Source organism: Solanum verrucosum, unplaced genomic scaffold (genome assembly GCF_900185275.1).
Source record: "Solanum verrucosum unplaced genomic scaffold, falcon-dt-bn FXZP01000214.1, whole genome shotgun sequence".
Classification (NCBI taxonomy): domain Eukaryota; kingdom Viridiplantae; phylum Streptophyta; class Magnoliopsida; order Solanales; family Solanaceae; genus Solanum; species Solanum verrucosum.
This window is the reverse complement of record NW_026020059.1, coordinates 2,191,851-2,216,153: the sequence shown is the minus strand read 5'-3', so window position 1 is coordinate 2,216,153 and position 24,303 is coordinate 2,191,851. Positions and strand designations below refer to the sequence as shown.

General features: G+C 34.9%; 1 protein-coding gene across 1 annotated transcript; it reads right to left on the bottom strand.

Annotated features, from left to right (window-relative positions):
* Positions 1-813: 813 nt before the first annotated feature.
* Positions 814-2,949, bottom strand: LOC125823307 (peroxidase 16). The gene is made up of 4 exons (XM_049502700.1): positions 2,714-2,949; positions 2,390-2,587; positions 1,964-2,129; positions 814-1,414 (listed from the first exon to the last, which is right to left on the bottom strand). Exons 1-4 carry the CDS (start codon positions 2,930-2,932, stop codon positions 1,008-1,010), a joined length of 990 nt encoding a protein of 329 aa, XP_049358657.1. The 5' UTR covers positions 2,933-2,949; the 3' UTR covers positions 814-1,007.
* Between the last annotated feature and the right edge of the window lie 21,354 nt (positions 2,950-24,303).

The following is a 24,303-nucleotide window of genomic DNA, read 5'->3' as shown; positions in this document are numbered from 1 at the left end:
AAAGAAAATAACACAATCAAATGATTTATTTTCACTCTTAATTTTTATATTTGTTTTTTGGTCCATAATAATTAAATTAATCATCAAAGTGGATTTTAATGGGTACGTCCTAGTTTATACTAAAATTGTACAATATATCTCTGATTTAGATAGAGATGACTTGGCAATGATTACCTGGAATATATATATCTCTTCTACCTTTATCCGTACTATTGTTGTAAAATTTTATGCAAAATAATTTCACGAAAAGCGTTATTTATAAGCTCATGAAAAGCATACTCAAATTTCTCTCCTTCATAAAAATTTATTTTTTACTTTCTCATCACTTCAAGAAAATTCTTATAAATTTTTTTGCAACTCTTGTAACACCTAGGATGATGTCATCCTAGTCTTTCAAAGATTGCAATGAGATTTCTTTTCAAATTTTCCTACTTCTTACTTTGTTGAAAAGGCAAAAAGGAGCCGTTTTCTCGAGTAAGAGTTCTTTTGTGGGGTTAGTCTGATTGTCCTTATTCAATTTTGTAGGTGTGCGACTAAGAGGGTAGTAGACGAAATTTTATGAATTGAATGGGACTTCAGCTTCGACAATCGTATTCTCTTTTCAACAAATAAGGTGGAGTGCGCAAGGGAGAGAAGACACAAACAAGAAGTATTAATCAAGCATTTTACTTTATCCATCACTCGAGTCACATCACACCACTATACTTTTCAAGCCACTACCAATTAACATAAGTTCAAATTCCAATAATCAAATTGCACTTAACTAATAGTGAGTATGCATAACATCAATTAGAGAAATTGGAAAAATAAATTGAAGAAAACAAAAACAAAACAATTTTATTCATGAATTTTAATATAGCATAACCAAGATGAAAAGAGCTAATTATCTAGCGATTGGTTACACATATCCCAAAAGTGATAAAAATGATTACAAAAAATAGGTAAATCATACTATTACTTTATTAGTAAATTAGTAATAAACTCAAAACAAACGAAAATAATAATTACTAATTTGGTCTAGTGCAATCGAATCGGATCTCACCCTGGTTTCCGGTCAAAACCCCGACCCGACCCAAATTTGTCATGGCAGTTGCAAATGCTTGTTTGAATGCATCATTATTAGAAGCAAAAAAGTTAACAGTATTTCTTGATCTTGAATCAGTGAAAAGAATTTGATCAGAGACAAATAGACCTTTTCCTTGTTGGAGGTTCTTATAATAAGCATTATCAAAAGTATTTGGTGTAGTTGGATCCATGTTAATAGCAATTCTCGGGTCGACCCGTAATGGACACATTTGCTTCAATTGTGCCACGTAAGCTTTGTTTAGGGTCGGGTCAACACTGCTCTTTGGGTTGAAATTGTAGAGCCTCTTGGAAACACGGTTGCAATGAGAGAAACCAAGGGTATGTGCACCTATATATCAAAAAAATAAATACTTACTTTAGCAATCCGTCTCAATTTAATTTAATATGAAGTTTGAAAAATAGAGGTAAGATTTTTGAATCTTAAGATCTTAAATTAAATTAAAGAAATGTGTGATCTTTGAAATTTTGTGGTGTGAGGTAGAATGTAAGAATATATATTAGAAAAGGTATAATACATAAAATTGTCATTTAACTTGACTTCGTTTCACATTTATGTCCTCCAACTTTGAGTGTGCATAAGTAAATACTTAAACTTGTATAAAGTTGAATAAGTAGACACATCAGTCATATGTGGCATTAGGACACCACGTAACATGCAAATTATCATGTTGGATGTCACCTAGGACGTGTGTGTCTGTTTGTCCAACTTTATATACTTGTGCATATCCAAAATTGGAGAACATAAATGTGAGCGAAAAGTAAGTTAAAGAACATATTTATGTATTATATCAATAGAAAAACTTACTAAATAGTATACAGAGAGATCAGTCCAAAAAAAGAAAGTAAAACAGTTAAATTAGAACATGAGAACGAGTACCTGATAATGCAATCATATCAGTTTGGCTAAGGCCACGTCTGGCAAACATGGTATTGAGCTGATCTAGGTTGAATCCTTCACCTGGAAGTTGATGTTGGACTGAGGTTAAGGTTGAAACTTTCCCATCACGACGGCCCAACTCCACTGGATAAAATGGGCCTCCAGTCTACAATTATATAGGGAATATTCATACAACTTAAATAAGGTAAAAAAAAAAAAAAAAAAAAAAAGAAGGGGAAAACTATCTATATACAAAATCAAGCAGTGTTTTTACTGAAACACGGTATGTTCCTCCTTGATGTCATCACAATATATATAATGGTATCAAGGAGTATTGAAGCAGTGTTTTTTCTTCTTTGATACCATCAAAATATATATATATTAATGATATCAAGTAATAAACGCACATTAGTAGGAATAATTTACCATAGCAACGACTTCTCTAGTGGCCAAAGCTAAAATATCAGCACAAGATACTTTGTTACGGCATTTAGAGTCACTGTCCACAGCTGCTTTGGCTTTGACAACAGTGTCAAACCCATCACCTGCTAATGAAAGATTATCTGGATGGTCCTTCTCTGCTTTTCCATTTGGTGATGCCAATAGCATTGATGCATCACAACCCTAAAATCATTCATCACACAATAATAAACGTTTGGTTTTTCGATACGCAAAGAGGCAGGGGAAGGGGAAGGGGAAATTGTTGTAATTGAGACAATTCGAATGGATAATATAAATTTGGAAACATACCCTAACAAAGCAATCATGAAAAAAGAGTCGGAGAGTTGCTGGAGCCGTAACAAAAGTCTGTTGAAATTTCAGTCTAACTGCAGAACGAACCAATGACTCAACATTTGGGCATGTATTTTTGTAGAAGTCTGTTTTCAATTGACCAAATGCAATACTACTAACACTTAGAATCAAAAACAGAACAAACAACAAAATACTACTCTTTTTTTGATTCTCCATTTTTTTTTTCCTCTTGAGATATTAATCTGATGATTTTATGGGTTGTATTTATACTAAGTATATATAGAAATATATCCAAGTGGGAAGTTAAATTAAAGTTGGACTTTGGCTAAATACACCCTGGCCATTTGTTCAATGAGATTGTGCTTGAGTTATGGTGAGTTTTTTTTTCATTATCATTCTTTTATCACTAAAGTTAATTATGAGTAGCACAATATTTTTTATATGGTGGATTAGAGAATGGCAGATAATTAGAAATAGAATAAAATAATACTGCTCCTTAATTGCAGGTATTACATTGTTTTGTATTTTATTTTTTTTATAAAATAAGAAAAGAGATCTAAGTGTGTTTGGTAGGAAAGAAAAATGTTTTCCTAAGAAATAATTGAGCTCTTTTTTAAAAACTTATTTTCTAGTATTTGATAAGTAAGTAAAAAATTAATATTTCAAGAACAATTATATATAAGCTAACAAAATATTATGAGGTTGGGATGTGGTGGGGGAGTGGGTTGGAGGTGGAGGGCTAGAATGTTCAAGAGTTCAGGATTTCGATAAGATGAGTGCATGATTACGAAAAAATGCATTTTAAATATAAATTTTATCAGTTTGACTTTTAGGTTCTTAATATCAACCATTAAATTTTAAAATTTATAGGTCAAAAATATATAATACTACTAGTTTTAAATTCTAATATACACATTTAATTTAATTATATAAAAAATTTATCATGCTAAAAAATTTAGGAATTTTTTATGTAACACACTTAAATTTTTTGAAAGATTAAAGAAAAAAAACAAAACAAAAAATAATTGAAATCCAAAAGTGTAACTAATAACCACTTGGGAGGTGTTATTCAAAAAGACAAGATAGATATAAGTACGTATTTATTCAAATTTTATTTTTCTTACACTATTTAGATGAAAATTATTAGTATTTAATATTGTAGTTTTAGGTAAGATTTTATCAACTCAACATTGAAAAACATCATTTCAGTGAGGTAATTATTATAAGAATTGTTAACATAATTTTATAAGTAATAAGTTGACAAATATTAAATAAAGATAAGAGTTAGAACCATAAAATCTCAAGAAGTTGATGACTTGGTATACCCCATTTTAATATGCTTGTTGTAATGCTTGAAACTAAAATTTAAAAACAAATACTTTTCACTATTAATTCTTATTTTTAACAAAGTACAAAAGATGTTAAAGTGGTAAAATAATATATATTTTTAAAATATTATACTTTTTATCATAAATAATCCATTTTTTCTATTAAAAAAATGTAACACATAATTTTTGGGGGCCCCAAAATTTGGGGGCATAAGGCATAAGTTGTATTTTACAAAGCATAGAATCGCCCTGCACACATCTATATTTAAATATTTAAAAAATATATATAACATTACTATATATGATCTAGAGAGGGGAGTATGTGTTCATGTGAATCCGCGGCACCCCTCTAGATGTGCCCCTGGGTGGAGGTGGAGGGGTGGAATGTTTTAGAGATGGGGGTTGGGGACATTGATTGAATAGGGAGGAGACAATGAACTTGAAAATTATTTACCGTATTTATTTTTCTTATTTTCATTAGGAAATCATTTTAAGAAAATTATTTTTCTAAAAATATTTTGAACAATCAAACATGAAAATTAGAGACATTTTTATTTTCCCGGTACCAAATCACAAAAGGTAATACCAAAGACGTGTCCTAGAATAATTTGTTTTACAAATATATTACCAATATATTATTTTATTTTAAACTATTAGGTGGTACATTTATTTATTTTTGTGTATATCAAAATTAAAACAATGTCATTCACCATTAGAAATAACTTAACTTGAGATTTCCTTTTTATCTTTAGTAAAATAATTTACAATCACATAACTATCTAAAATTTACTTTAAATCATAAAATGTCATTCACCATTAGAAATAACTTATCTTGAGATTTTCCTTTTTATCTTTGATAAAATAATTTACAATCACATAACTATCTAAAATTTACTTTAAATCATAAATTTTGATAATCTTTCATTTTTTTTCTTAAAATTTTATACCAAGTAAAATGGTGACGCATGAATTAGGACGGAGTACTTAATTAGAATAATTCAAATGAACGTTATAACATCTTCCGGCAATAATAGTAAAATATATATACCCTCTATCTCAAATTATAGTGGCTTGATTTGAAGTATAAAGGTCAAATTAATTAATTTAATATAAATTCGGATATAACATCTTCAAGTTTCTTTAAAATAATTTTAAATATATAGAAATTAAATAAAACATACCATAAGTAACAATAATTAGTAACTAAAATTTTAATAAATATGTTACAATAATTAATAACTAAAAGTATTTCTAATAATTATGATTAAAGAAAATATTTTTTAATTAATAAAATAATGATATAAAATAAAACAAAGAGAGTAGTACCGTTACTTGTCTTGACCTTACGCACCAATCACCATGCCTTGAGCGCACCAAGAAGAAACTTTAAATGACAGTTTTCTGGAAATACTAAATAGTACTCCCTCTGTCCTTAAATACTTGTCCACTTTTGACTTGACACACCTATTAAGAAATCAATTAGTGACATAGTAAGTTTATCATTTTATCCCTATTAATTATGAAGTGGATGAAAAGTTTTGCATTTTTCAAAGTAATTAATTATTTAATTGAGGGTATAATAGGTAAAAAAAAAATTGTCTTTTCTTGATTTGTCAAAATAGACAAGTAATTAGGGACAGAGGGAGTAATACCGTCTATTTGTACTTGTCCACTCTACTATTTAGGGTTGTCCAATAATAATTGTCTAGTTTATAAAATTAATAAATAATTTATCATATTAAGTCTATTTTATATATACTATTTAATATTATTCAATTTTCAACGTTTAGATGACTTATACTCCCTCAGTCCCTAATTACTTGTCCACTTTTAAATTGGCACACTATTAAGAAAATAATTAATGACATAATGACTTTACCATTTTATCCCTATTAATTATGAAATGGATGAAAAATTCTATATTTTTCAAAATAATTAGTCATTTAATTGAGGGAATAATAGGTAAAAAGAATTTGTCCTTTCTTGATTTGTCAAAATGGACAAGTAATTAGGGACAACTATAAAAGAAAAAGTGGTCAAGTAATTAGGGACAAAGGGAGTATTTAATAGGTGTGATTTGATAAAATTAACCTTTTCATATGTTGCTTCTTAATCTATATGTCAAATCAATAGTTGACAATTATTGTTCAATAGAGAGGATTATTTTATATACACTTCTAAGTTAAAATACATGTAACATATTGACTTAAACTTTGATGTAACATATACCTTTTACATCACACCAAATGTTCTACTACTGCCTACTTTAGTTTATTTTCTTTCTTCCCATTAGTATTGATTTATAAGAATACTACTAGCCAAATTAAGTTTAATTAAATACCTCCCCTATAAAATGTTAAGGTGAAACAAGTACTCTTTGTGTTTTCTATTAATCCTGTGGAGTTCATTCTATATCAAAATAATGGACTATCTTTGTTGAATATATTGTCTGGAGATGGACACAGTCGATTTTTCACAATTTGAATTTTATTATATCAAATTAAGAATTCGTTTCAGTCTTATAATCATAATCACTTACTCGTTGCTTGTTTCAGCAAAACTCTTTACTTAACACTCACTCTTGTTTTTTCTCCCACTTTCTTTCTTGCTTTCTTACTTAGTTACTTACTTCAATGAACTACCTCTATTTATAGGTAATGATGGAACAATCTAGTTGTAACATCTCGTATCCTAGATAGATCAAAATGCATATTTTGAGTAGTTGCAGGTGCAACCCACGGTTGTCATCCACGGACAGTAGGTCAGACCACGACCAGTGCTGGTGGTCCGTGGTTCATCACTGCAACCCCTCCCCAAACCCAGCTTAGAAATCGGCTAAGTCTCGACCCACGGACATACCACGGTCTGTGGTCTGTGTCCGTGGATCGAGGCCTCCTTTACCCAGCCTTTGATGCAAACGACGACCGACCAGCACGGACCGTCATTCGATCCACGACCTGTAGGTCCCGTCCGTTGATCACTCCGACATCAATTAAGTCAGGGGTCTTTTGGTCTTTTCCTATTTCGTTGGACCCCTAACCTACGTCGTTTAAATCCTAAATTATGAGGTTTTAGTCAGTTTAAGCCTAGAAACATAACTAGAACTTACCTAAGTCAAATCATTAATCAAAACTTAGAAAAAACGCTAAGAGGAGAAAGAAGTCAAGAACCCTAGTTCAAGAACGCAATAAGTTTTCTTCAGTTCCAGCCCAGAAATCAAAGGATTTCTCCGTGAAATTCGTCACTAGTCACTAGTGGGCTCCTTTCACCCATTAGGTCCCTAGTTTTCAGTCAGTTTCTTGATTCCCTTATTATGACTAGACCTAGGGTTTCTTGAATGTTAGAATTATTGGGTTCCTAGCTGTTAGAATGATCCAAATTAGATTAGTATGTTAATATTCAGTTTATTGCATGAATTCCAGAACCCTAGCTATGTATTTCTTTAGTTCTTGAATTACACATGCTAGATTAGATATTTCAGTTATACATGCCTCAGTTATTAATGCATTAATATCAATTTAATTGTTGCATTCTCAGTTTATATGTTCAGTTTGAGCTATCCAGTAACTTACAGAAATTTAGTCATAATGTGTTCATTACTTAATCCATTGGGAGTAGCATAATATCGAGTTGGACTAGGGTTCAGCGTACCCAAATAGTCCCAGAACTATTAGCCATGTAGGTTGTAAGTCCCCTCTGTGGGCATCATTTCAGTGATCACGCCAGCATGCCTCTATACCTCTGGCAGAGTATATTGGGTCCTCTCGATGAGGTGTATACATCGGACTCCACATTTAGCTGATGTGGTTTTATTATTGGTTATTAGTAGCTCCCACAGTTCAGTCAGACCCTATTGCATTGACCATTTATCAATATATCCAGTATTCAGTTTTAATATGTTATAAATTGGTCACTGTATCTAGTTATCTCAGCATTCAATATCTATATCATGTTCAGATTATGTCATTGCTTATTTGCTTTGTTCAGTTATATGTTTTTCAGTTGTATTCTATCATGCATGCTCAGTACCTTTCAAATACTGACACATACGTGCACTACATCTTCTCGTGATGTAGGTTCAGGTTCTCAGCATCCAGATCACGCTTAGATCGGTTTCCGATCTCCAGTTCAACAGAATCAGTGGTGAGTCCTCATTCTCTGAGGACAATAGCCATGAGTTTCTTTTCAGTATTTTTAGTCCTTTAGTTTCAGTTTTGCTAGACTTAGTTGGGGAATGTCCCAGTATATCTAGTCAGTTAAAGGCTATTTTCAGATATAGTTAGATTCAGCTTAGTATTGAGTTAATATCATCTTTGTATTAAACTCATCATTTATCATTTATCTCAGTTATAGTATATGGGTATTCCCCATCTTTTCATTTTTATTTATGATTTAGCTTCCACATCAGTTTATTATCTTTAGTATGCTCATGATCAGGCCAGCAGGGTTAGCTTGGGATCACTTGTAGTCCTAGGTCCCCTGTCCGCGTCTCGGGGGTAGTCTCGGGGGGTGACAAACTTGGTATCAGAGCCTTAGGTTTAAGTGTCCTAGGATGTCTGAAAAGCCGCACAAAGTAGATTCATTTTCGTAAGTGTGAAGTGTACCACATCTAATGAAGGGGAGGCTACAAAGTGTTTTAGGAAATCTTCATTTTCTTATTACTCTTATCGTGAGTAAGGTATGATCTAAGTTCCATTATAACTCAATGTTTTACGTTTCAGTGATCATGCCTCCTCGTACAACTAATGCCAGGAACGCAAATGCAGCTCATCTAGTTCCTGATCAAGAAATGTCGAATGCAGAGTTCAGGAATGCCATTCAGATGTTGGCTCAGAGTGTGGCCAACCAGAACAATCAGCAGGCACCAGTTCCGGTAAATGCCAATGTTGGGTCAGCTGCAGCCAGGGTGCGAGACTTTGTTAGGATGAATCCGTTAGAGTTCTTAGGATCGCAAGTTGGAGAAGATCCCCAAAACTTCATTGATGAGGTCAAAAAGATCTTTGAAGTGATGCAGGTAACTGTGAATGATCGGGCTGAGTTAGCATCTTACCAACTTAAGGATGTGGCTCATATCTGGTATACTCAGTGGAATGAGAACAGGGGTACATATGCAACTCATATTACTTGGGATTGTTTCAGCGAAACCTTTCTGGATAGGTTTTTCCCCATAGAGTTGAGAGAAGCAAGGGCCCAGGAATTTATGAACTTAAGGCAGGGTAACATGACTGTCCAAGAGTATGGGCTCAAGTTTAACCCAACTCTCCAGGTATGCTCCTCACATGGTTGTTGATTCTAGGGCTCAGATGAATAAGTTTTTGTATGGGGTGTCAGACTTAGTGAAAACAGAGTGCAGGAATGCTATGTTGGTGGGAGACATGAACATCTCTAGGCTCATGACTCATGCTCAGCAAGTTGAGGGTGATAAGCTTAGGGAACAGGCTAAGGAGACTAAGAAAGCAAGAACAGGTAACTATGAGTATTCCCAACAGAAATCGGGTGGTGGAAATCGCTCACAGTTTCAGCAAAAGTCTTCAACTCTAGCCCCTTCATCAGCTAGTGTTTCATCCCCCAGGTTCCGTAACGATTCAAAGTAGTGTTTCAGGCACCAAAACTTACCCAACTTACCCGAAATGTAACAAGAACCATCCGGGCGAGTGCCTTGCAGGTAAGGAAGGATGTTTTGGGTGTGGTCAGTTTGGTCATAGATTGAAAGATTGTCCTTCTAGACAGGGTCAAAGAGTAAATAATGGTAGAGCTCAGTCTACAACTTCAGCAGCACTAGCAGGTCGCCCAACTCAGTAGGGTAACTCATCTAGTACAAGTGGCGGACAACGCCAAAACAGGCTCGTCAAGATCAGGAAGATTCTCCTGATGTAGTCACCGGTACGTTACGAGTCTTTGATCTTGATGTTTATGCATTGTTAGATCCAGGGGCTACTTTGTCTTTTGTAACTCCTTACATAACAGTCCAATTCAGTGTTAGCCCAGAAGCTCTTTCAGAACTCTTCTCAGTCTCTACTCCAGTCGGTGACCCAGTTATAGTTTGACGGGTATACAAAAACTTCCCTGTCACAGTCTCTCAGAAGGTCACCTCAGCAGATCTTGTAGAGTTACAAATAGTAGACTTCGATGTCATGCTAGGCATGGATTGGTTACATTCATGTTATGCCTCAGTCAATTATAGAACTAGGATTGTTCATTTTCAGTTTCCAGACGAACCAATCTTAGAATGCAAGGGTAGTAGCTTAGCGCCTATGAGTCGATTCATTTCTTACCTTGAGGCCAGAAAGATGATCTCTAAGGGTTATCTTTATCATCTAGTTTGGGTTAAGGATTCTAGCTCTGAAACTCCAACTCTTGAGTCAGTTCTAGTGGTTAATGAGTTTCCAGAAGTGTTTCCAGATGATCTTCCCGGAGTTCTTCCCGAAAGGGAAATTGACTTTGGGATTGATCTCCTTCCAGATACCCAACCTATCTTTATTCCTCCTTACATAATGGCTCTAGCTGAGCTTAAGGAATTGAAAGAGCAGCTGAAAGACCTTCTAGATAAAGGCTTCATCAGACCTAGTATTTCGCAATGGGTTACATCAGTGCTGTTCGTAAAGAAGAAAGATGGTTCTCTCAGAATGTGCATTGACTATATAGGCAGTTGAACAAAGTCACAATCAAGAATAAGTATCCCATCCCCAGGATTGATGACTTGTTCGACCAACTTCAGGGTGTTAGTCATTTCTCAAAGATAGACCTCATATCAGGTTATCATCAGCTCAGAGTCATAGATAGTGACATTCCGAAGATAGCCTTCAGAACTCGGTATGGTCATTACGAATTTGTAGTTATGTCATTTGGACTAACCAATGCTCCTGCAGCTTTCATGGATTTGATTAACATAGTGTTCAAGCAGTACTTAGACTTGTTCATTATCGTCTTTATTGATGATATCCTCATTTACTCTAGGAATGAGAAAGAACATGTGAGTCATTAGAGAGTTGTTCTGCAAACTCTCAAAGATCGCTAGTTATTTGCAAAATTTAACAAGTGCGAGTTTTGGTTACAATCAGTTGCTTTCCTTGGGCATATTGTGTCTAGTAAAGGAATTCGAGTAGATTCCCAGAAGATAGAAGCAGTGAAACAATGGCCCAGACCTACCTCTGCTACATATATCAAAAGTTTCTTAGGTCTAGCAGGCTATTACAAATGGTTTGTGGAGGGATTATCATCCATAGCCTCACCATTGACTAGGTTGACTCAGAAAAAGGTTAAGTTCCAGTGGTAGATGATTGTGAGAAAAGCTTTGCAGAACTGAAAACTAGGTTGACTACAACTCATGTCTTGACTCTACCAGAGGGTTCAGATGGTTATGTGATCTATTGTGATGCATCCAGGGTCGGCCTAGGTTGTGTATTGATGTAGCGAGGTAAGGTTATAGCTTATGCTTTCAGACAGCTTAAGGTGCATGAGAAGAATTATCCGACACATGACCTCGAGCTTGCAGCAGTGGTGTTTGCACTCAAGATTTGGAGACACTACTTGTATGGTGTTCATATAGATGTGTTCACAGACCATAAGAGCCTCCAGTATATATTCACCCAGAAAGAGTTGAATCTTCGCCAGAGAAGGTGGCTTGAGTTCCTAAAAGATTATGATATGAGTGTGCATTACAATCCAGGTAAGACAAATGTAGTAGCAGATGCTCTTAGCAGATTATCCATGGGTAGTGTAGCACATGTAGAGGAAGAAAGAAGAGAGCTAGCAAAGGATGTTCACAGACTTGCTCGCCTATGAGTTCTTCTTATGAGCATATCAGATGGTGGTGTAACGGTTCAAAATGGGGCACAATTTTCTTTGGTAGTAGAGGTTAAGGAAAAACAAGGCAGTGATCCAGTCTTGCTTGAGCTTAGGGGTGTAGTCCACAATCAAAGAGTGGAGGTTTTCTCCCAAGGGGGAGATGGTGTGCTTCGCTACCAGGGTCGATTATGTGTTTCTAATGTGAGCGAGTTGAGACAGCATATCCTTGCAGAGGCCCATAACTCCAGATATTCTATCCATCCATGTGCCACTAAGATGTACCGTGATCTGCGGGAAGTCTATTGGTGGAATGGTATGAAAAGAGATATAGCAGACTTTGTGGCTAAGTGCCCCAATTGCCAGCAAGTCAAAGTAGAACATTAGAAACTAGGAGGCATGACTCAAGAGATTGACATTCCTACTTAGAAGTGGGAAGTGATAAACATGAACTTTATCACAGGTTTACCTCGTACTCGCAGACAGCACGACTCTATTTGGGTGATTATTGATAGGGTTACTAAGTCTTCTCGCTTTTTGGCGGTCAAAACTACAGATTCGGTGGAGGATTACACCAAGCTTTACATTAATGAGATTGTGAGGTTGCATGGGGTTCCTTTGTCTATCACCTCATATAGAGGTCCTCAGTTTACCTCTCATTTGTGGAAGTCATTTCAGAAGGGTCTTGGTACTCAGGTTAACCTTAGCACAACATTTCATCCACAGACGGATGGTCAGGCAGAACGTACCATTCAGACCTTCGAGGACATGTTGAGAGCTTGTGTGATCGACTTCAAGGGTAGTGAGGATGATCACCTTCCTCTTATTGAGTTCGCCTACAACAATAGTTACCATTCAAGCATTCAGATGGCCCCTTATGAGGCATTGAATGGGCGTAGATGTAGAGACCCAATTGGTTGGTTTGAAGTAGGTGAAGCAACCTTGATAAGACCATATTCAGTCCTTGATGTTATGGAGAAAGTGCAACTCATTAGAGATAGACTTAAGACTGCCCAGAGTCGCCAGAAGTCTTATGCAGATGTGAGAAGAAGGGAACTAGAGTTCCAAGTTGATGATTGGGTTTTCCTGAAAGTGTCACCTATGAAGGGGGTGATGAGATTTAGCAAGAAAAGGAAGCTCAGTCCCAGATATGTAGGCCCTTACCGGATCTTGAAAAGGATTGGTAAAGTTGCTTATGAGTTAGAGTTGCCAGCAGATTTGGCAGCAGTGCATCCAGTCTTTCACATTTCACTTTTGAAGAAGTTTGTGGGTGATCTAGCATCCGTAGTACCATTAGAGACTGTGGCTGTAAAAGATAGCCTTTCTTATGAGGATGTACCAGTTGAGATTCTTGATCGTCAAGTTAGAAAGTTGAGAAACAAAGAAGTTGCTTCAGTCAAGGTTTGGTGGAGAAGTCAGTCCGTAGAGGAAGCCACATGGGGAGCAGAAGGGGCCATGAAAGCCAAGTATCCTCACCTCTTTCCTTATGATTTCACTCCAGCTTGAGGTAATAGTTCCTCTTCAGTTTTTCAGTCATTCATGAGTAAATTTAGTCTTACAATCATGTTCCTTCAGTTTGTACTTGCATTTTAAGCATATTTTCATGTTCTTGGAACTCAATTCAGTCAAAAATTCAGTTCTCAGTGTTTAGTGGTAGGGATTGCAACTTTTTCCCTCTATTTCAGCTAGTTTAGTCTTTATTCGAGGACGAATGTTCTCAATGGGGATATAATGTAACACCATGTATCCTAGATAGACCAAAATGCAAATTTTGAGAAGTTGCAGGTGCAACCCACAGTTGCCATCCACGGACCGTATGTCAGACCACGGCCCGTAGCTCAGACCATGGTCCGTGGATCAATGACCCCTTTACCCAGCCTTTGATGCAAACGACGGCCGACCAGCACAGACCGTCATTCGATCCACGACCCATAGGTCCCGTCCGTTGATCACTCCGACATCAGTTAAGTCAGGGGTTTTTTGGTCTTTTCCTATTTCATTGGACCCCTAAGCTATGTCGTTTAGACCCTAAATTATGAGGTTTTATTCAGTTTAATCCTAGAAACATAACAAGAACTTACCTAAGTCAAATCATTAATCAAAACTTAGAAAATTAGAATGCTAAGAGGAGAAAGAAGTCAAGAACCCTAGTTCAAGAACGCAACAAGTTTTCTTCAGTTCCAACCCAGAAATAAAAGAATTTCTCTGTGAAATTCGTCACCGGGTATGTGGGATTTCACTAGTGGGTTCCTTTCACCCATTAGGTCCCAAGTTTTCAGTCAGTTTCTTGATTCCCTTATTATGACTAGACTTAGGGTTTCTTAAATGTTAGAATTATTGGGTTCCTAGCTATTAGAATGATTGAAATCAGATTAGTATGTTAATATTCAGTATATTGCATGAATTCCAGAACCCTAGCTATGTATTTCTTTAGTTCTTGAATTACACATGCTAGGTCAGATATTTCAGTTATTCAGTTATTAATGCATCAATATCAGTTTAATTGTTGCATTCTCAGTTTTCATGTTCAGTTTGAGCTATCCAATAACTTACAGAAATTCAGTCATAATGTATTCATTACTTAATCCATTGGGAGTAGTATAATATCGAGTTGGACTAGGGTTCAACGTACCCAAATAGTCCCAGAACTACTAGCCATGTAGGTTGTAAGTCCCCTCTGTGGGCATCATTTCAGTGATCACGCCATCATGCATCTATACCTCTGGCAGGGTATATTGGGTCCTCTCGATGGGACGTATACATCGGACTCCACATTTAGCTCATGTGGTTTTATTATCGGTTATTAGTAGCTCCCAAAGTTCAGTCAGACCCTATTGCATTGACCATTTATCAGTATATCCAGTATTCAGTTTCAACATGTTATAAATTGGTCATTGTATCCAGTTATCTCAGCATTCAGTATCTATATCATGTTCAGATTATGTCACTGCTTATTTGCTTTGTTCAGTTATATGTTATTTCAGCGGTATTTTATCCTGCATGCTTAGTACCTTCCAAGTACTGACGCATACGTGCGCTACATCTTCTCGTGATGTAGGTTCAGGTTTTCAGCATCCAGATCACGCTTAGATCGATTCCCAATCTCCAGTTCAGTAGAATCAGTGGTGAGTCTTCATTCTCCGAGGACAATAGTCATGAGTTTCTTTTCAGTATTTTTAGTCCTTTAGTTTCAGTTTTGCTAGACTTAGTTGGGGCCTGTCCCAGCATTTCTAATCAGTTAAAGGCTATTTTCAGACATAGTTAGATTCAACTTAGTATTGAGTTAATATCATTTTTGTATTAAACTCATCAGTTATCATTTATCTCAGTTATAGTATATGGGTATTCCCCATCTTTTCATTTTTATTTATGATTTAGCTTCCGCATCAGTTTATTATCTTTAGTATGCTCTTGATCAAGCTAGCAAGGTTAGCTTGGGATCACTTGTGGTCCTAGGTCCTTTGTCCACGTCTCGGGGGTAGTCTCGGGGCGTGACAGTAGCTAAAGATATTTTCTACTTAATTTTAGAATCTTCCTCCATCTACTAAGTTCTAGAATTACCCTTTCTAGAACATTTCTAGATTTTTCTCTCTAAAATACTCATTCTAGAGATCTTTCTTTATTTCTTTACCACTCTTGAAATGTCTTGAATATTAATTAAGTTGGTCATAAATTCTTAACACTCCCCTTCAACACCAACTTAATTTTTTGTTTGTGTCCGTTGCGAGCAATTATTAGAACTTTGCAAGCATCATGATGTACATGCCCTTTGAGGATCTCCACCTTCGTTGAATTATTTCAGACCCTACTCTTTAAAGCTTCTTCGAATGTAGTAGCATCTTTGATATGACCCACCTCTACTAATGTTGCATCTATATACTTGCCTTCTGGACATTTCAGTCTTGTAGACCTCCTTCGTAGTGGTTGTAATGCTTTATGAACTTTTTCTTGCAACACATCTGAAGTTTTACAAGCTCCAGTTTGTCATAAGCTTTTTTTTCCTTTTGTGGAGATACCTCTAATTTGGATTCTCTTCTTACCTCTTGGTTTGTTTCTATCTTGTTCTTCTCTTCTTCTTCTTTTTCAATTTTTTGTAGCTCTTGCTTCAATTTCCTTGAATCTGGTAGGGAGACTTCGTTGTACCACCATGTTGGTGCTACACCAAATACCACATAAGTTGTCTCGGCAGACAATACATATATTGACTATAATCTTCTTCCTTTCATGACTGGCAAGCTTGTTGCTTTCAAGCTTTAATATACCTTAACGTCATTTGACTCGAACACAACATAGTTTCTTAAACCTGTTAATTTTGACACAGATAATGTGGTAGATATTTTGAAGTTTCACTTATCTTAAGCTATGATGAGGCATGAATACCGTTATAGACATTGAAATCTTGTTGGACTCTACAAGACGCGTTCAATTCTAGTTGGGGCTCTACAATATGTGTTCAATTCCAATTAGGATTCTTGAAGGCTAAACCCTAAACCCTAGTTCATGCCTATATTAAGGGTATTATATTCCCTTGAAAAGACATCTCGTATATTTGAAACGACCCCAAAAAAGCCCGAAAATGTGCTTCGGAAACACCTATAATTGTAATTTCCATATATCTCAAAATCCGTGCATCATTTCGGAAATTCGACTTCATATTCTTATTCAGGGGGTCAAATTGAGTGGGAAATGAGTCTAACCCGAATTTTAGAACAACCGTATCAAAATTCGAAAATCGCAAAAAATGCGATTTTGAGGGTCAACTTTAAAGGGGCATATCTCTCAGCACACAAGGAACTGGAAGGAGCTCAAACTATCAAAATTAAAGCTTTGTGAGTTAGCTTTCCAACGCAATTTGTTTCGCCTCATTCCGAGTTAGGATGAAGGAGTTATAACCATTTTCGTAAAACCTCGCCGGCAGAAAAGTGCCATTTCCAGTAAGCCGAAACACTGTTCACCCGCCCCATTAATTTTTCTAAGTGTTGGACAATTTTTTTTCCAAAAGGGCATATGATATTCCCTATATATCATTAGTTCATTCCAAGTCTCTAAAACATTTCTCAAACATCCAAAAACTCTCTCTAAACCCTCTCCAAAATTCCACCAAGATCATCAACCAAATTCAAGGATCCCAAGCTTTAATTCCGGATTCAAGATTCAATCTCAAGCAATTCTCCATTCCAATCTTCATCAAGAATTCTCCAAAGTTGAGGTATGTGGATTGATTGTGGAAACCTTCCTTTCCACAAGTCCAACCATTTATCCTCTATTTTACTTCAAGTTTATGGGTCCTTATGATCATTTATGAACTCTTGAATTATGGAATTATTACTACACATCCTATTATGGTCTATTTTTGTATATTATCATGAAATGGAATGATTATATGATGTTTATGGTTTTCATGCCTCCATGATCAAATTATGAAGGTTGTTATATATGTATATATATATGTATGTTGTTGGTGGGCTGTTTTATATGGATTTTGAAATTGGTTGGACTTAGTACTCTTGAAACACATGATTTTATTTACATGAACAAGTAGCCCACCATATGTTTGATAAAATGCCATTTATAGAATTCTTATGAAATGGAAGGTCCAATGTACGTCCTATGAGTCGGATGATTATATAAGTATTGAAATGATGATGAAATGGATACATGTATATGATTTTCTCTATATAGTGTGTGAGTCGACCAAGCCTAGCTCGGGGGGTTGTAGGCCCGGGTAACCGTATCAAGGGGTTGGTACCTTGGTTGCCTAGTACGGGGGGTAGTAGGCCCGTATAACCGTATCGAGGGGTTTGTACCTTGGTTGCCTAGTACGGGGGGTAGTAGGCCCGTATAACCATATCGAGGGGTTGGTACCTTGGTCCCTAGCTCGGGGGGTGGTAGGCCCGGGTAACCACATTGAGGGGTTTGTACCTCTTTCGCCTCTCCAAGGGGGTGGTAGGCCTTGGAAATACTATATTGATGGTCACTCACCACACATGTACTACGTCCCACTAAATATGATTTTTATGTAAGCGTCATTATATACATCATTTCATTTATGTGCTATCTATCGGGTATGATTATGCATTTTTCCTATGATGTCCATCTATTGTAGCATTGCATTGCATCCCACATACTTAGTACATTCAAACGTACTAACGCATACTCTATGCCTACATGATGTCACCATGTAGGGACCGGAGCACCGCTTGACCATCCTCCTCCGCGTGGCTAATACGATTTCCTATCAAGGTTATTGGTGAGTCCTCCATTCCGGGGACGTTGCTCATGATCTTTTGCTATGTATAAGACTTTTCTTTTTAGTTATGTTTTGACTATGAGGGTGAGCCCGGTAGTTTGTCTTGGCCCCCGCTAAGTACTCATGTTTAGAGGTGGTGTTGGACAAGTTGTGTATTATGCTTGAGCTTGACTCATCTATGGTATTTATGTACCATTTCTTCTTCTTTTTCTCTTGCTCCCTTAGTCCCGATTTCCCCCTTTGATTATGCTTATTGCTTATGGTCATTTTAATTGCTTCCGCGACCAAGGATGTGTAATGATACGCTATGAGGCTTGTTTGGGGTTCCTTCGGGTTCCCCATTCGCCGGTCACGTCTAGGCCCTAGGCTTGGGTCGTGACAATATTCCACAAAAGTCATGAAATATTCATATAGAGGTAAAATCTAAATCATCCTAGTTTGAGAAATACGCCACTAACGGCCCTCGAATCATGGATAAATCTCAGGAGAGTAGAATCAAGGGAGGAACAGAATTGTACTCACACTATTATCAATAAAATATTCATGTTTCTTCAGATTTTATTTGTGTGGTTTATTTATTTTCCATACGTTTAAAATTTGTTGCAAACAAATTGGCTCGCCCAGTGGGACCAAATCTGCCCTTCATCTCTTCTCTCATAAATTAAATCTGAAAATCGCAAGCTGCGAAGGTGGAAGAATGAGTTCTTCAAGCTTCGTCTTTGAGTTTCATCAAGTCTACACTCCGACAAGCCTTGAAGCAGGGGGAATTTTTAGACATTGAAATTTTGTTGGACTCTACATGACGTGTTCAATTCTAGTTGGGACTCTACAATATGTGTTCAATTCCAATTAGGATTCTTGGAAGCCAAACCCTAAACCCTAGTTCATGTCTATATAAAGGGTACTATATTCCCTTGAAAAGACATCTCAAATATTCCACGAAAGTCATGGAATATTCATATAGAGGTAAAATCTAAATCATCCTAGTTTGAGAAATATGCCACTAACAGCCCTCAAATCATGGATAAATCTTAGGAGAGTAGGATCAAGGAAGGAACAGAATTGTACCCGCACTATTATCAATAAAATATTTATGTTTCTTCAGATTATTTGTGTGGTTTATTTATTTTCCATATGCTTAAAATATTTTGCAAACAACTGTCTTGTCAATCTTGTCAATGTGAGTTATTGACATTCTTGAATTATTTGCAGTCACTACTACTCGACCACCTTTATATTCACTCATGTTGATAAGCTTTTCCACATCACCAGTCACATGATTGGAACAACTCAAATGAACAATACAATTATGTTCATAATCAATTAGTTTCTCACTAATAGTTGCAAGTGCAAGCTCATCTTCTTTGTTAGAGTGATAGGTGACAAGTTTCTCTTGTTGATTGCTTTCTTCAACTACATAAGATGTCTCAAAAACTCACTCTTGTTGTTGTTGTTGTTGTTGGTTTTGAGAAGAAGTAGCTACATTACCTTTAACTATTTTGTATCAGCAGTCTCTGGGTAATGTCCTTTCTTTCCACAATTGAAGCACCTCTCCATTTGACAGATGTTGAAGCCTTTCGCCTGCTTGTTTAATCGTTGACTTCTTTGATGCTGATTCTTTTAGTCTCCCCCTGGCCGTGAGTTTCTCTCTGCTTCTCGTTTTTTATAATATTGTCTTTTGTTGAATAGGTCATTATCTTCATCTTTTAGAAGACTTGATAATGACTTTTCCATGTCTTCTTCTTTTGCCAAGAAATTTTCTAACTCAGATAAAGTTTGTTCTATGGCCTACCCCCCATGTGGTTATAATTATACCTTTGTACTTCGGTCTTAGACGATGAACAATTATTCTCCTTATTCTTGTCTTTGTGATAGCATATTCTCTATCTAATTTTGATATTTCATCACATAGAGATTTTATCTTTGAGAGGTATTGACTGATTATCATATTTTGTTATAAGATCGATAAAAGAACATTTTAAATATTTTTTATCTTGCATCATTTTTCTCTGTGAAAATCGTCGTTAGTGTGTCCCAAGCTTCTTTGGGTGTCTTGAAATTCTTAATTCGTTGCAAGAACGCATCCTCAATTGTTACAGTGAGAACAAACATGATATTTCCAGCTTTGACCTTCCACATTTTTACTATTTCAGCATCGGTTAGTGGTGTGGTGTCTAGTCAATCAATGATATTCCATAATTCTTGGCAGAGAAAGTAATATTGTATACTTGTGCTCCATGATCCTTAGTTACTTGCGTTGAGTTTCTCAACGCTATTAAGAGTGCTTGTGAAATCTACCATTGATAAGTGTCTCAGGACTTGTAGCGTCTGACAATAGCTTGTAAGATCTTCTTTGAGTTGCTACCTCGCTCTTATCCACCAGGCTCTGATACTACTTGTTGAATATTTGTTTGTGGAGATGGACATAATCAATTTTTCATAACTTAAATTTTATTATATCAAAGTAAGAACTCGCTCCAGTGTTACAATCTTGATCACTCACTTGTTGTTTGCTTTATCAACACTTTTCACTTGGCACTCACTCATGTTTGGTCTCTTACTTTCTTGCTTGCTTTCTCACTTAGTTACTTACTTAAATGAACCACCTCTATTTATAAGTGGTGATGGAACAATCTAGTTAAAGATATTTTCTACTTAATTAGAATGTTCCTCCAACAACTAAGTTCTAGAATTGCCCTTTCTAGAATATTTCTAGATTTTTCTCTCTAGAACACTCATCCTAGAATCCTAGAGATCTTTCTTTATTTCTTTACAACTCTTGAATATTCTAGATTCTTCTTTGAAATGTCTTGGATATTAATTAAGATTGTGATGAATTCTTAACAGTCTTGAATTCTACAAATCCTTATTTTGATTTGCTAGTTTTTCTTTTCATTTGGTGCTCGAAATATATTTTGGGGTCTTGATTAATGCAGATTTGCGCGTATTTCTTTTCATCTAGTGGTTGAAATATATTTTGGGGTGTTGACTAATCTGGATTTGCACACGTAAGATTCATTTAAGGTAAAAACTTTTCTTAACGGATTTTTTCATACGTATAACCGAGACCTTTGATTGGGAGTGTCAAATGGGCGGGTTGGACTGAAATTGAAGATATTAAAATGAGTTGAAATAGAAATCGTGTTCGGTCATTACAATATGGGATAGTCCAACAGCAAAAGAATGAGACAGGTAGTGACCAAGTGTGCCTCACAATGTTCATTTGTTTAGAAAAAAGACAAACAAAGCGCACATTTAGGGTCTTCCTTAAGCCATGTTACTAGTTAGTGACCGTTTCAACTATAATTAATTCTTTATAGTTTTTTCAAAGACCTACCACTCATCTTTCAAATATAGTAATTTTTTGGCATAATACGTGAATATGTCTTTTAACTTGACTTCATATCTATGTCTTTCAATTTTGGGTGAGCACAAGTAGACACTCAAATTTATATAAAATTGAACAAGTAGACACATGTATCCAGGGGCGTAGCTACCCTGCGGACACCTTTCGTCGGAAAATTACACCGTATTTATAAGTAAAATGATACTTTAAATGGTTAAATAACACATTTTGAACACCCTTGATAAACAATAAAGTTTCTTAGCTCAATGGTTTCAGTCGTTTAGCTCAAGCTAAGTCATTTGTGTCCTGCTGTACGCAGATTCGATTCCCTTGAATGGACTTTTTTTTACATGTTATTTGACTTTTGATTTTTTTTTCAGTAAAAAATTAAATAAATCTAAAAGTAATTATTTAATTTAAAGTTAATAAGAAAATCTTATTTATTTATTTATTTCATAAAGCTACTAAAAGTGAAAAGGCTCCGTATAGAATTTATTTTAATATAACTCATTTGATTCTATTCTTTATTTTTCATTTCTCGTTGTTAGTCATCAGAGGTTTGTAAAATCTTGAAGCATAAAAGTGATTTCACTCTAAACTAAATTTTCTCCGTCTCTTTTCTCTTTGTATGTTCACTTCTTATCAAAGAAACGTGAACATTAAAGTTAAACATTATGTAGTTTGATTTTAAAAATTTTGGTATATATTTTTAATTAAAAAAATTAATCATTAATGTCACATAGTTTCGTATACAAAATTTAAGTGCACCCATTCATTAAATTATTTTTATTAGCTATGAAATTTTTGGACACCCTTTATAAAATTTGTGACTACAACATTATGTATACTATGTGGCAATTCACACCCTACCGGCACTCTATGCGTAATATGCCACGTAAGCCAACGTTTCTTTGTGTACCCTTGCATACCTTAATAATTATAACAGAGGTTTCTGATCAATTAATTCTTATTTCCTGATAAAGTAAAGAAACAAACTACTCAATTTTTACATAATGAGCTGCTTTTATTAATGAAATAAAAAGAAGAAACCATTAATGTGTAGTGAAGAAATAAGCACATCTTTTCCTTTATTATCTGAAAAATAATAATTGAAGTTTGTTAATGTGTTGAAATTTGTTAGTCAACTTTAACCCAAAAAAAAAGTTTGTTAGTCAACCAAACGCATATGAAGTCACGACTATGCATGGCCAACTTGTTCAACATGAAGACGTGTTAAATTAAGACACGTAACTAAGATAAACAATTAGAATTATTGAAGTGAATTATATATATATATAAATGCCATGACCAATCATTTGAAATGCACATGCTTTAAGACTTTAACAGTAATAAGAAGATTAACATGAACTTGAAGAAATTATTTTTCTCCTCATAACAAAAGACGTGTAGATTTGATCAAACTAAACATGTTTATTACAACTCACCATATTAACATCAACCTTCCTCCTACAATTACATGACTAGAGCTTTCACTAAATCCCTTTTTCTTTCCTTCAATATCACTATATGAACTTTTTCAATTATTGAGTCAGGTTTTATTATTTTAACCTATTATTGTATTTTTCAATAAAAAAAATTATTCTTTACATTCTTACTTCATAAGATTTGTCGTATATCCTATCTTTTTGAATTACATTGAGTATGTTATAGTTATTCAATTTACATATGACAACTAAAAAAACAAGACCTCTTTATGAAGTTTGGTTTTAGGCCCCCAAGCTTATTGAGACGACCTTGTATGTAGCAAAGCAGTTTTGTCACTTTTATCGGAGGAGAATTCAAGATTTGAAGTTTATCGATTTTTACAATATTCTCAAAATAATAAACAATAATATTAACTGAGCTCACCATCACATAGTTATAAATATTTAATAAACTTCACAATAAAATACATAATCTTTGTAATAATTATTGATTTTTCGAAAATCTATAATGATCTAGATCCACCATTGACTTTCGTATAACCATGCAACAATCAAGAAGTAGTGTGTTTGGAGATTCTTTAGGGACCGATTCAATATGCATAAGTAAATTGAATGAGAATTAACATTTAGGATCTATTTGGAAAGTCACATGATAAGTAAAATTGGTGTGATTACTAGAGCAATAATTACCTGCCTAATAATTACACGAATTTGACTTCCCTCCATTACACTTTCCTCTCCATTTATTTAAGTACACATTTAGATGAGAAACGTGTATCCTATTTAATTTTTAAAGATCAAGATTATATTTCATTAACAAACAAGTAACATAATCATAATGGAATGGAAATACTTGTTTTCATATTGTTTTTTGTTTCAATTATTATTTTTCTTGATTCTACTTTTTCTATTGAGGAGGCAAATTACTCCACTTTTGAAGTGATTTTTATCCATTGTTATTTTGTAAGATAAACATATTATCTTGAGTGACCTTATTGGAATATAAATAAAAAGATACTCCCTCTCTTTTAATTTATTTGTCCTAAAAAGAGAACTTTTGATTTGCAGTCTTAAATTAAAAATACATCAAATGTTTCAAAATGCTCTTTAATCTTGTGATTTTAAATATATCAATATAGTATAGTGTGAAATAGAGACCACAATTTTATTTATCTAAACTGACAATATTTTTATTGATTAGTAGGTTGTGCAAATATTTTCAAGTTATTTCTTGGACACAATATACCAAATTAAAAAAACACAAATATGGCATATGAATCTCCCCAAAAGAAGAACAGAAGAGGGCAAAGAAACAGAGGTTTTGTCTATCATTTTGTCAAAAGAGGAGAAACTGACATGTTATACCAAATTTTAGAGACCAAGTACAAAATACAATTGTCGATGCTGACCATCTACCTTAATTCCAGGCATGT

Excerpts from the sequence above, each read along its gene's own strand:
- LOC125823307 (XM_049502700.1), bottom strand. The coding sequence starts at position 2,932 with ATGGAGAATCAAAAAAAGAGTAGTATTTTGTTGTTTGTTCTGTTTTTG. Across the intron at positions 2,588-2,713 it reads TTCATGATTGCTTTGTTAGG|GGTTGTGATGCATCAATGCT; the intron begins GTATGTTTCCAA and ends GAATGATTTTAG. Across the intron at positions 1,415-1,963 it reads TGATATGATTGCATTATCAG|GTGCACATACCCTTGGTTTC; the intron begins GTACTCGTTCTC and ends TTTGATATATAG.